Source organism: Sinohyriopsis cumingii, unplaced genomic scaffold (genome assembly GCF_028554795.1).
Source record: "Sinohyriopsis cumingii isolate HCF-2022 unplaced genomic scaffold, ASM2855479v2 utg002707l, whole genome shotgun sequence".
In the NCBI taxonomy this organism is placed as follows: domain Eukaryota; kingdom Metazoa; phylum Mollusca; class Bivalvia; order Unionida; family Unionidae; genus Sinohyriopsis; species Sinohyriopsis cumingii.
In genome coordinates, this window is record NW_028316277.1 from 7,771 (window position 1) to 20,273 (window position 12,503).

Sequence of the window (12,503 nt, forward strand, 5' to 3'; positions counted from 1 at the left end):
ATCAACAACAGCAAACTATACTAAATATGTATTTTTTTAAATTGATAACATCATCCTCCATTACTGTAATTTTTTTGACATTACAGTATTTTCATCTCCATTACTGTGCTTTAGGGGGACCCCAAAAGGATTCTTGCCGGAGCTGCGGATTCACATGAATCTGCGTAATTTAAAAATTTAAAAAAATGGTATAGTTTTCCAATTTTCTTGGCTACTCTAAACGGGTTGTCATACCAAACCTGCTACAATTTTACAGCTAACGTCATGCACTATAGCTATTTTTAAGGACATACACAGCGTACCTACTCTACCTAGACGCCCCCTCCCAACTAACTTAATTTATCCGAAAGCATTCCTGCTGCAAATCCAGCCGTAGAAATAGCATATTTAGTTTGAATAGAGTGGGCCTAAGGTTTCCTTTTTTTTTTTTTTAGCGGAGAAAATCCAGCCGTAGAAATAGCATATTTAGTTTGAATAGAGTGGGCCTAAGGTTTCCTTTTTTTTTTTTTTAGCGGAGAAATATCTGTGGTACAACTTATGAGTTTTGTTTCTTGCTGTAAAATTACCGCGCCGAGATATATCCAAAGCATATTTTTGTCTCGCGCCAGGGAAGTCTGAAGTTGCCGGAAGTAGGAAGTTTTATTTGCAAGCTCCAGCATAAACATGACTAGGACGAAGTGTATCTCATGTATCACAACGGCATCACGTTTCATGCCCGATTGACATGCAGAAGAGGATGTCAGGTTTCATCTCTTACCTTACACAATCAGCTTTAGAAAGAAGAAACTCGGTAAGTTGGAACCCAGTTTCTAAACGTGGCCTGTAGTGAATATGAGGCGTGTCCAAACTGAGTTACAGCTGGCGTGGAATTCGTTTACTTGAACGTAGGCAAGGAAGATCATGCATTGTAAGGGATTGGAAAGTTTAAAGCATGGGTTTAGTTTCAGTTCGCAGACAAGGCTTTCCAAATATGGAATAATGTAAAGTTGGTGGAATTACGGAGAACTCGCCTTGGGAGAACTCATCCCAGGTGTCGGGAGAAGTCGCCCCGTGGTGGTCGGAGAAATCGCCCCACTGCGCCTGGAGAAGTCACTCTAAAGATCATAGATACTGATTCTGAGATGTCGCCACATGGTTGTTACTGCTTTATTTATTGTTGTTTTCTATAACTGAATAACTTATTAAATCCGTAAAATGTGCAACGTGAACTTTTCAACTTTTCCATTTGATCAACTCCGCTTCTGTACTTAACGAAAAAGAAGTGTTCTGTGTACCGTTTTGCTCTGCTCTTCAAATCATTAGATGCATTTGAATTGGAAAAATAGAACGGATGTAAGCATGATGTGATGTTTGCAGTATTATATATAAAAGGGTTCCAGCCTAATAACCGAAGTCATCCTGATATGACTTTATGGCATGGACCTCTATAACCCTAAATTGACTGAACTGGTGCAAACCGTCAGCAAGCCAGAGGGTGATAGTATTGTCTCTCTAATTAAACAATTTAATCTGATTTTTCATGGAGATTTGCTGACCACTGGTGAATGTGGTACTTGGACGTTTCGGCCCAAGACATTTCACCCCACTTCAATGGACATTTCGCTCCACTTGGTACATGGACATTTCGCCCCATGGACGTTTCGGCCCAGGACATTTTGCCCCACATTAATGGAAATATCGGACATTTATAGAAATTCATCAGCATTACACCATGTTCTTCATTTTACTTTAAAATGATCAAAAATATAATTAAGTGTCCCTTGTGATCTGAATTCTTTGGCATTATTCTAACTAGTTAAAGAGACAGCCTGCTCCAGTCGGGAGAAGTACAGTTAAATAAAGTATGGACCCTCACTCGAGTACAGCCTGTCTCGGTATAATGGTAATGCGAAAAACAACACACATCGTCAATTATACAAAACAATATGGCCAATGTGGGTATGTGAGAAAGCTTGCCAGTAGCTTCTCGAGGGTCGGTGGTTCTTTCCGTGGATTTCTCGGGTTCTTCCTCCACCATTAATACTGGCCGCCATGTATAGCCTATCGTGTGCTGAAAAATGGCGTTAAACAATACAACAACAACAACAAAACAATATGGTTTATTTGTTGTTTACATATAATACACCATTTATTCGCCCAAATTCCAAATTAAATTTAAAATAAAAATCCCTAATTAAATTTAAAATAATAAAACAATGACAAATTACCATTGGATGGATTGTATCCAGCAAGAAAGTATAATAATAAAACATGGATAATTTGATTTAGTGGCTGTCCCTTCCTCTAGCCAAGGTCAACTTGAAATTATGGGGAGGGATTTCGAGTAAGGTGACAAAAACCGGACTAGGATGAACAACCCTATGGATTACACTAGGGAAATACATAAATACCCCGACAAAATTTTGAAATTTTTTGTTCAGAAACCTTTTATAAAGTAAACAAACGACATACCTTTGGGGAAAACATACACATATAAAACAACTTTATTTTTTTTATAAGTAGGGGTGCATCTGTCTGGTGCCATAAAGAAAAAAAATGTTCTGGCGTTCACTATTGCTCCCAGCAAGTGTTAATAGGACTTAATTACAGCCAGGTAACTTCGTTGATCTTCATATTTAAATAATCTACTAAATGTGGTATCAAGGTAATTAAGCTGCAGCCAGGGTTTTGAGTAAGTCGTGTAAGCTTTTATGAAAAGGAAATTACAATTTAGCACAGATATTATGGCGTTCACTAATAACAAAAACAATGACATATAAATAAACAACGTTTGATCTTAGTATATCAAAATCTGAGTTTTAGGATAAAAATTATGATTCTTCAAGTGCATTGTCCGACAGATCGTTTGGTATAGAAGCTCGTGCACGCGTTTGCATGGAAATTTATCAGTGGCTCTATAAATTGCAGTCTTTCCTTTTCTTGGTGCTAGTTGTTTTAATATCACATAAATCAATAGAGTGATGGGATTTTTATGGCATGAAATTAAATCTTAACTGTAGGCCCCTAAAGTAAAATGAAGACAATGGTGTAATGCTTGTGAATTTCTATAACTGTCCGACATTTCCATTGATGTGGGGCGAAATGTCCTGGGCCGAAACGTCCATATACCATGTGGGGCCAAATGTCCATTGAAGTGGGGTGAAATGTCCTGGGCTGAAACGTCATGGGGTGAAACGTCCATAATCCGTGAATGTTACTTTGAACTCAATAAAAAGCATCATTGACGCCTACTCAGGAAATGTGGTCGCTACTGAGCTCAACATTATGGCTAATGCACAGAATTCGGATGGTTTCTGAAAGCTTACTTGTACTATGCCCTTGATTTAGTTTATTTCTTTTTTGTCAGTGGTCGTAACTTTATTATTTCTTAATAAAACAAACTATTTAAAGTTAAACGTGAAGTTAAAAAAATATTTCACTACTAAATTGCCAATGCAAAATAAACAGGATTAAGTTATTTCGTTATATATAACAACACCATGATCATGTGTACTAACAGGATTTTGTTACCTTAAATGCATATTTGAACTGCTCAACATATTGGAGACATAAAGAGAAGATCATCTTTAAAAACAAATTTCACATTTAAATCCTGGACTAAACTGAATAATATTTCACATGGGCTGAATCAGCCAGAATTCTGGGCCTAATCAGTCAGTAATTTGTACAGAATCAGCCTGGTCCAAGTTTGAGAGTAATTACCACATTAATGAATATTGTTATTATAATAGATATATCAATGAAGATAGTTATCAACCACACAGACTTTCAATTATAAATGATATATTTTTATATTACATTACACAAACAAGATGAATGCGGAATGGGAAGGAAGGATTTATTATACGAGTGGACAACAGTCTTGAACGTATGTGTGGAAAGAAAAATGCATATTCATCTGAAGCAGTTACTTACAATATCAAAGGTGCATAATAAATTGATGTTGGAAACATTGAATGACAAAGCGTAAGCATGTCTTTAATGTTATTTCATTTGGTAGATAATTTCTTACTTTTCAAAGATGGAAAGAGTAAAAACAAATTGAGGATTATTTCAGTACCATTGTTAATATAATTTTACAATGTAAATATCAGAGTTCAACAATATAAAGTAAGGATTTCAAAACGAATAGTTTTTGCTACGAATATTATAACAGTTTTGCCGTATAACTGTCAGAGATAAGCACTGATGGAAAATAACGGCAGTATTTTCCATATTATTTAGTACCAAGCATAGGATCATCTAAGAGAATGAAAAAAAAATGTATTCGGATACGTGCTGAACATATTCAATCAAGGAAAAGGTATTCAACGATCTGTTTGACAATATGAACCCTCTACTTATTAAAAATTACTGTGACTGCTTAATAGTACGTTTGATAAAATTAATTACATTTATTTGAACATCAATGAGTTTAAATAATTTGCGCATGGGACTTATATAGATTTTGTCAAAATGGGTTAAGGACAAAAATGTTTATATCAGAGTTACAAACAATGATGACTCATGGTTTTTGTATGCAATCGAATCAGTTCTAAACACTTCTGTAAATGAACACCTGATAAAAACAATACAAGTTTTTAAAGAAGTGTTCCTGTTGTTTTAGTAGATGTCCGATGAAAAGTAGGATCTCAGCAAATTTGGATACAGGTACAGCATATAATCTAGAACAGATGGAGTGACACCATCCGATAATCAAGACATATTTCATATTCCAGTTTTGTTTCTATTAAAAAGGTTACTCACTGATATAATTTAGATATTACTAAAATAAGAGGCAAAGATTAAATTCCATTGAAAATAATGGTGTTCATTGAAAATAAATAGTAAATAAACAGTTACAATGAACAGTCTGCTCTTTGATGGATGGAGACAAAACATATGATGGAAATTATGAAATAATAAATTAATCTGTTATATTAAGTAACAATCGGGGTATGAATTTCTTACCATCTTTGACATCACACAGATGACTATATCCTCTTGTGTTTGGTAACTTTCAGATGAACAAGTCTGTTATAATGCCTGACAATGGTGACAGTACTAAACAGCATCAACAACAGCAAACAGTGATTCTGCAATGATCGTTAATAATAGTCTGACATATACAGGCTTAAGTAAACACTTGTAATGGAAAATGACGTGTAGGGGGTGGTATATTTGAATTTTAGTGCTAATCACGATGAATTATAAGCTCAATTAGGTAATTGAACAATTCAAAATGCAATCAAATAATGTGGTAACCACCATGTGGCAACATCTTTGCTGCTAAAAGCATTGTTCTAAGGTACACATTTCTATCTTTTAAATAACTTATTTATTTCAAAGAAAAATATTAAAAAGGTTATCTGGGTGACAAGTTTTGCTGTGACTTCTCCAACCACTCTGGGGCGAGTTCTCCGCATACCAAGTTGGCGATACTAAATACAGGTTTGGTTCTAGTGTTTGAATCAGTTTTTGAGTCATAACTTCTTCACCTTTGTTGTTGTTGCTCTGACATGGCTGTTGGCGGAGAGCAACTTTGAAGACACAATTTATACTGGAGCGTCGGATTATCGGGCCGCTCACTACTGATTAATACATTTATTTTGACTAACCTTTGCAGGGTCCATAATTTACCACTAACCACCATAAACATACCGCAAACCACCTTTAAAATGCACTATAATCCTAATTTATCAGTGAAAATATATTGTAAGTAAACAAAATTTGTGAAGTTTATCGTATAATATGGAATGAAATTTTGAAATGAGATTATTTATTTTACAGCTGTGAAGTTTTGTTACAATATATGTATTTCTTTTTTCATAATCATTATAACATCAATTACATTCATTAGATAATTGAAATAAGTAACTGTCTATATTTGAGTGTACTTTAGTATATTTCAGTGCATTTTAGTAACTAGCAATGATGTCATAACCTGTGTCAATGAAGTTAGGATACTAATATAAGTACCATTTAGTAACCAGATGTGCATTATTTTTCATAATTGTTATTATTTGATTTCCCGAAAAGTTTGATTGTACTGATGATTGCGCAGTCTATATCAGTTTTGTAAAAGATTTAAATATCTACAATTTTTTATAACAATTCCATACCTTGTGGCATGTAGGAAGGAGAGGTTATTTAAACTGTATTTCACAACATATAGTATTTGCTGTTTTGTAACAGCTGTAATGTAAATTTTAAATGTTTTCAAAAAGCCTGTCCCCTCCTCTTGAAATTTAGTAATAAAATTTAATTCATGTGGACAAATTAATTCTACATGAAGCTCAAGCATTTGAGACTGGGATATTGATTAAAAATTTTCACATGATAGACTTCTGCAAATTACACCAAATCAGAAGACCAGTTAGAAGCAAATTTTACTTTAGAATTTATGTTTAATTTGACTGATTTTTATTTTTGGTTTTGTGTTCTTGTCTAGCTGTATATAAGTACTGCAGAAATATTCAAAGGGAACTAAATCCTTGTTATCTACCGTCTCAATCTAAAATTTCGTATCATTTGCCCAGAAGTTGAATGTCATTTTTATTTGATGTAAATACCAGAGAAAACAACATTTTTTAACAAGACAGATTTGTGATATCTAGTCCTTATATAAGATTAAAAACTTTACACACACACACAGACACCTGCAATAGTTGCATCTCAGAGTGGATTCTCATGCAAAACACAGACAAATGCACTGCCTTTCTATGATGATTTGTAATAAATGAATCATTAGGAATGATTGAAGGAGGAGCTACAACTATTCTGACTGACACTAGACTGAGAAGAAAAGAAATGAATAAAACGTCTTTTTTATACATATAAATACACATGGCAGTAACCCTCCCCCTTTAAAATGTTAAATTTCAGCATTGCAAAAAGCAAGAAAATGAAATTAAGAACAGATCAGAGAATAAAGATACATTTAATTTAATAGTCAAAATCACTCCCAGTTCAATTCATTCAAATTGCTTTTGTTTTTTCACTTCTTTGTCTTTTCCGTTGGTTTGGCTTTTGAGCATGGTTCTTAGTGTAATTTTAAACAGATTTTTCCTTTGGTTGAATTTGTAACAATTATGTCTTGAATTTTGCTTTTCAAATTCTTAAGGAATTTCAGGAATAACGTTGTGTTTCTCCCCAGTTTAACAATGCCATATTACGCTGCTGACCCAGTGTGCATCATAATTTTGGTGCAAACAGTAGGCCTGAATTCTATGAACTGGAGGTCTACTGCTTGAAACAATAGCTGAACCATTTCAGGGGTATGCTGTGGTTTCCAGACACTTTATTTTTAGTATGTTGTTCACTTATTTGGCATTATTGTTTTTCTTTGTTGAGATTGTTTTGTTTTTGGTTCATTTACATCGTGACACATTTTCTCTTTTATGTGGCTGTCATAATTTATATGAGGAGAGGGTGGTCATAAAGAAGTTGCTTCATTTTTGAGGATCCTTCCTCCAAGACGATGAATCTTTCTGCATTAACCAACCCGGGATCGCAAGTATTGTTTTTTTTATCTATAACTCATCTCTTTAGACTACCAGTCAAACTAAATTTTCTTTGGAGTTGGAAGGTTTCTTTTTTTTTCCTTGATCATTTGCTTTGTACATTGCACTTGAGATACATTTTGGGAAGGATACCTCCACAGCTCTGGTCAGGGCAGGTTTTTCATCTGTACAAAATACACTTCTGCTGTTGTTCTCAAGTTTGGCTGCAATTTGGGATAGTAAGGTTCTGTATTGTCTCATAACTTGCATCTTTATGCAACAGCACAGGGCCAAAAAAAAGAGATGTTCAAGGGTGTCTTTATTTATGATACTTGGTTTCTGTTTACAATTGTTGTGAGATTATTTGTCCCATGTTTCTTTTCCCCAAAAATGTAAGTCTGTCATTTGGTTATAGGTATATAATATGATGCAGTATTTTATCTACCCATGCATCAAATGCGTAGACATTTCTGATTTGACGCACAGAAATCATCGCCGGTATGTAAATTGACGCACCACAATGTCATGTTTTGCTGATTATCAAAAAACAAAGGTTATGTGTACAAATCGTTGATGATACTTAAATTGATGTACCCCCCATTACTATGTGTTTCTGATTAACACAAAATTAAGGTTTGGTCTAACTACTTTAATGGAAAGATTACAACTCTCCCAAATAGGAAGAACACACGCACATCAGTTTCTTACGCTAATGTTATCATAATACATAGGGTTACAACTGAGTGTGGAGCCTGGATCTGACCTTATGTGACCTGTAACTGTTACATCATTTATAGCAACAGGATGTTAGAACCGCATAATCACCCCAGCCAATAAAGAGGAAGAAAATAAAGTACCATAAAATCTGAATTAGAAGTACCATGAAATTTGAATTAGAGTGCCTTGAAAGTACCATAAAATCTGAATTAGAGGACCTTGAAAGTACCAGAAAATCTGAATTAGAGTACCTTGAAAGTACCATAACATCTGAATTACAGTACCTTGAAAGTGCCATGAAATCTGAATTAGAGTACCTTGAAAGTACCATAAAAATGTAATTAGAGTACCTTGAAAGTACCATAATAACTGAACTAGAGTACCTTGAAAGTACCATAAAATCTGAATTAGAATACCTTGAAATCTGAATTAGAGTACCTTGAAAGTACCATGAAATCTGAATTAGAGCACCTTGAAAGTGCCATGAAAACTGAATTAGGATACCGTGAAAGTACCATAAAATCTGAATTAGAGTACCTTGAAAGTACCATGAAATCTGAATTAGAGTACCTTGAAAGTACCATGAAAAATGAATTAGAGACCTTGAAAGGACCATACAATCTGAATTAGAGTACCTTGAAAGTACCATAAAAACTGAGATCCTAAAAAGTCTCCAGCTTGGAAGTATGTTGCAGCCTCTGATATTCATTATTAGTTCACTGTTGCATTCTAAATAATGATACATATGACTATGCATGTGAGACATAAGTACCTTTTGTAACAGTTTATCGTTCTAAATGGCAAACCAAATTTATTTCCTCTCCTTAGTTAATGTTGTTTAGGTCATGATTTAGTTTTTAACATCTTGAACTGTTACAGCTTTCTCAGAGAATCTCTTTCAGAAATAACCTTGCACCTGTTAGACGTACTTTAAGATTGAGAGTGCAGAGATATGCAGCTAGATGTACCTGTAACAGGTACCTTAACATAAGCAGTGTCTTTGACATGATATTGTACATATCCAGTACCCAGAATCAGCATTCCTGACATAGTATTTGTATGGATGGGGTACCTTTTATTATATGTGTTCTTTTTTCAACCAAAGGGTGACTTGTTGAAACAAAGAGTTACTTGAATGTCAAAAGACATGCTGCATATGAAGTAATTGATAATTCATCTTTTTGTCCATTACTAAGAACAGACAAGTAAATTTATGTACCATATATACTTGCTTATAAGTCGAAGTCAAACTGCACACATCATAGACTTTGATCTGCTTTAGTCATATGTGCTGGCAGGTCAGGGTATGTTTAGTTTGCAGGTGAACTCAACATATAAGTGAGTATATACAGTATGATGCATGTTATGTCTAATTTGAGCACTGGCAGACTGTATATAATATTGGTTTCATAACCAAGGATTTTTGCAAGAATTTAAATGATCTTATTCTAAAAGCAGTTCTGATCTTGGTGCTTTATTTTTAATGCATGTTTCCTATGCTTCTGGTACATCCTGTCTCACCTGCTGATAAATGATTGATCCCTGAACTGGCTTACCTAACCTTTGACCCTCCAACAGACCTTCAAATCATATATTGAAGAAGATGACATCTCAGAAGATGAGGTACTGGTAAGTACATACTAGCATATCTGAACTCCTGATCAATTTTTGTTGGGCAAAATCAATGTACATTTTACATGGATGTTTCAGTAATAATGGGAGTTGATTGTTAGACCATTCCTTCCACACATGTCATACAGCAATGCTCTTATTTCTCTACAGATGATCCCATGCCTGATGATAAGCCCATTTGCACTTGATTGCACCAACATGGGATTCACACTTTTTAAGACCACTTGTACTTGGGTGTAAAATATGGTATTCACACTAAATAAGCCCATTTGCACTTGGGTGTACCAACAGAATTCAGGTAAATGGATGAAAATATCAGGTAAATGGATGAAAGTTTGTGCATAATTTTATAAGCCCTACATTTATCAGTTTATTACATATCCCCAGATTGATAAAATTTACCTTGTTTTGGTTGTCCTCTGGAAAGTAGAAACTAGAATACTATCTCAGCATCTGCACATATAAAAACACTTTTTAAGTTCATTTCTCTAGCTCTATTCAAGCAAGAATTATTAAACTAGAAGATTTTATGCATCTGTTACTAGGTTAATACTATACTCTTCCAACAAATTGAAGGTCAGTGTGACAATATTTCACTCTTGCTGGTGGTGGGTGCTGTAGAGTGTAGTTTAGTGAACAATATGAAACCTGTCTGTGGCTGTTTTTCTCTCACTTGATGTACATGTACTAAGCTTCACTTTAAGAGTGGATTCTACCTGGCCAGCTTGTGAGTTACCCCTATATCTCTAAAGACGTACTTGAGGTGGTAAAATCATGGAACATGATTAAATGTATTACAGTGTAGCTCCGCCCAACTCCACCTGTAAAATCCTGGAGATTTTTCTGCGTTAGTCGGGTGTACTTAAGCGGACGTTACACAGACATAAGTCAAAATACTGGTAACATTTGACTGGCTTTGGTAAAATTTTTATATTTAGTTCATGACCACATCCAATGTTTGCACCCTTTGATTCTGTTATACCTGGAATCATGAAAGTTGGTGAGGGGTTGTGCATCTTGACGAGTACTACACCATCTTCATAAAAGTAGGTCAGTGATCTATATTTCATGCTTAACTGACTTTGTGTTTCGTATTTAAGAAAGTCATTGTAACCTGTATTTAACAAATGTTACTGGCTTAAATTTTAGTGACCACATAGGTTTTCTGCACCCAGTATACATACTTTTATATTTGGAATCATCAGATGTGTTGAGAATACTACATTCATCACAGAAGTAGGTCACTGTGTCCCATATTTCACACTTAACTTACTTAGGTTAAAATTTGTGTTGTAAATTTGTTTCTGAAGCATTGCTAATGCTAGAACTATCAAACTAGGTGATTGTATGTGTCTCATTTAGTATCATACTGATACAACAAAAGAAAGTCAGTGACCTACATTTGGCTTAGGTTTTTGCATTTAGTTCATGAAAGATATAGCTTTGCATACCCGTCATGTCTAGAATTGTGAAACTTGGTATGGGGCTGCATCTTGATGAGCACTATTCCCTCATTGTAGATGTAAATCGTGAGATTGATAATGATATTACAACACTTATACAACAAAATTAAGTCATTGTGACCTATATTTTATCTTTTACAGGTTTTTTTATTAATGAAGATTTTGCCTTTAGAACATGAGCACATGCATTTTTGGTCCTCATACACTCCTTTATAGAAATGTGAAACCTGGAAGGGAAACGTTTTTGATATTTGTCAGATCCCCACATTTGGCTGTAGAGATCTGATTTGAATCAAATTGAAGGTCACTATGATCTATAATTTATATTTTACAGATATGGGTTAGGCATTGTGTTAAGGTCTTGACCACATAGATTTCCATGCTGTATGCATCATATCCTTCACAGACGGCTCTTTCTGACCAGTGCAGTTGGAATATTTATTCAGTGGTAAACAGTCCATACTAGTGACTATACATTGTACATTGTAAAAGTGTATAGGACATGTGAATGGACTACATGTTTTCATGCCAGACCTTAGCTGTAGCAGCTAATCAAAGTAATTACTGATGCATGAAATATTCTAATAATGGTTGTTAATCCAAGATCACTTAAAGGCTGTAATTTTCATCCAATAAGATCAGGCTTCTGGGGATGGGCAATGATAACATCTGAAACAGATTTTAAGAATAATGATTTTAAAAATTATTAATTGGTTTTCAGCAGTTCATTATTGTATTTGTACTTATTGTTTGATATAGCAGAAAATAATGTTTTAGTTTTATTGTTTTAGATTGTTTATGCCTTGCCTCAGTATATATGTATATACTGTAATGTAATGGTACATTAGCACATTATAATTTTGATTGAAAGTACTGTTCTACAAATGTTAAACTAAAATATAGAAAAATAACCAATAATTCCTTGTCAAAATTACTTGAGTCATTTTTTTAAATGCATGATAATATAATAGCTGTTGCAGACCATGCAAAAGCTTCATGGAGGTGAGCCGTGCAGTCATTGATTATATTGTAGTTTTCAGATGAGATCGGGTTGGGATTTCCCCCTAATCTTTATAGAATAGACCTTGTACCACTTCTAAATCATTTTGAAAATTATTTTTATAATTAAAAAAAGGGCTTGATGAATTATTTAGGTTTATCCTACACATTGTAACAATTTAATAAGATGGGGCCCATTGGCTTATTGTCA

General features: G+C 34.3%; 1 protein-coding gene across 4 annotated transcripts in view; it reads left to right on the top strand.

Moving 5' to 3' along the window:
- The first annotated feature begins 424 nt into the window (after positions 1–424).
- LOC149770098 (myotubularin-related protein 10-B-like) overlaps positions 425–12,503 on the top strand; it is a 95,250-nt gene continuing 83,171 nt past the window's right edge. Inside the window, exons 1-2 of one of the 4 annotated variants that reach the window (XM_089949394.1) lie at positions 425–790; positions 9,777–9,827. In XM_089949394.1, the coding sequence (XP_089805520.1) occupies positions 725–790; positions 9,777–9,827 (117 nt within the window). In that variant the 5' untranslated portion in view covers positions 425–724. The other 3 variants (XM_089949395.1, XM_089949397.1, XM_089949396.1) reach the window with 3 other exon arrangements.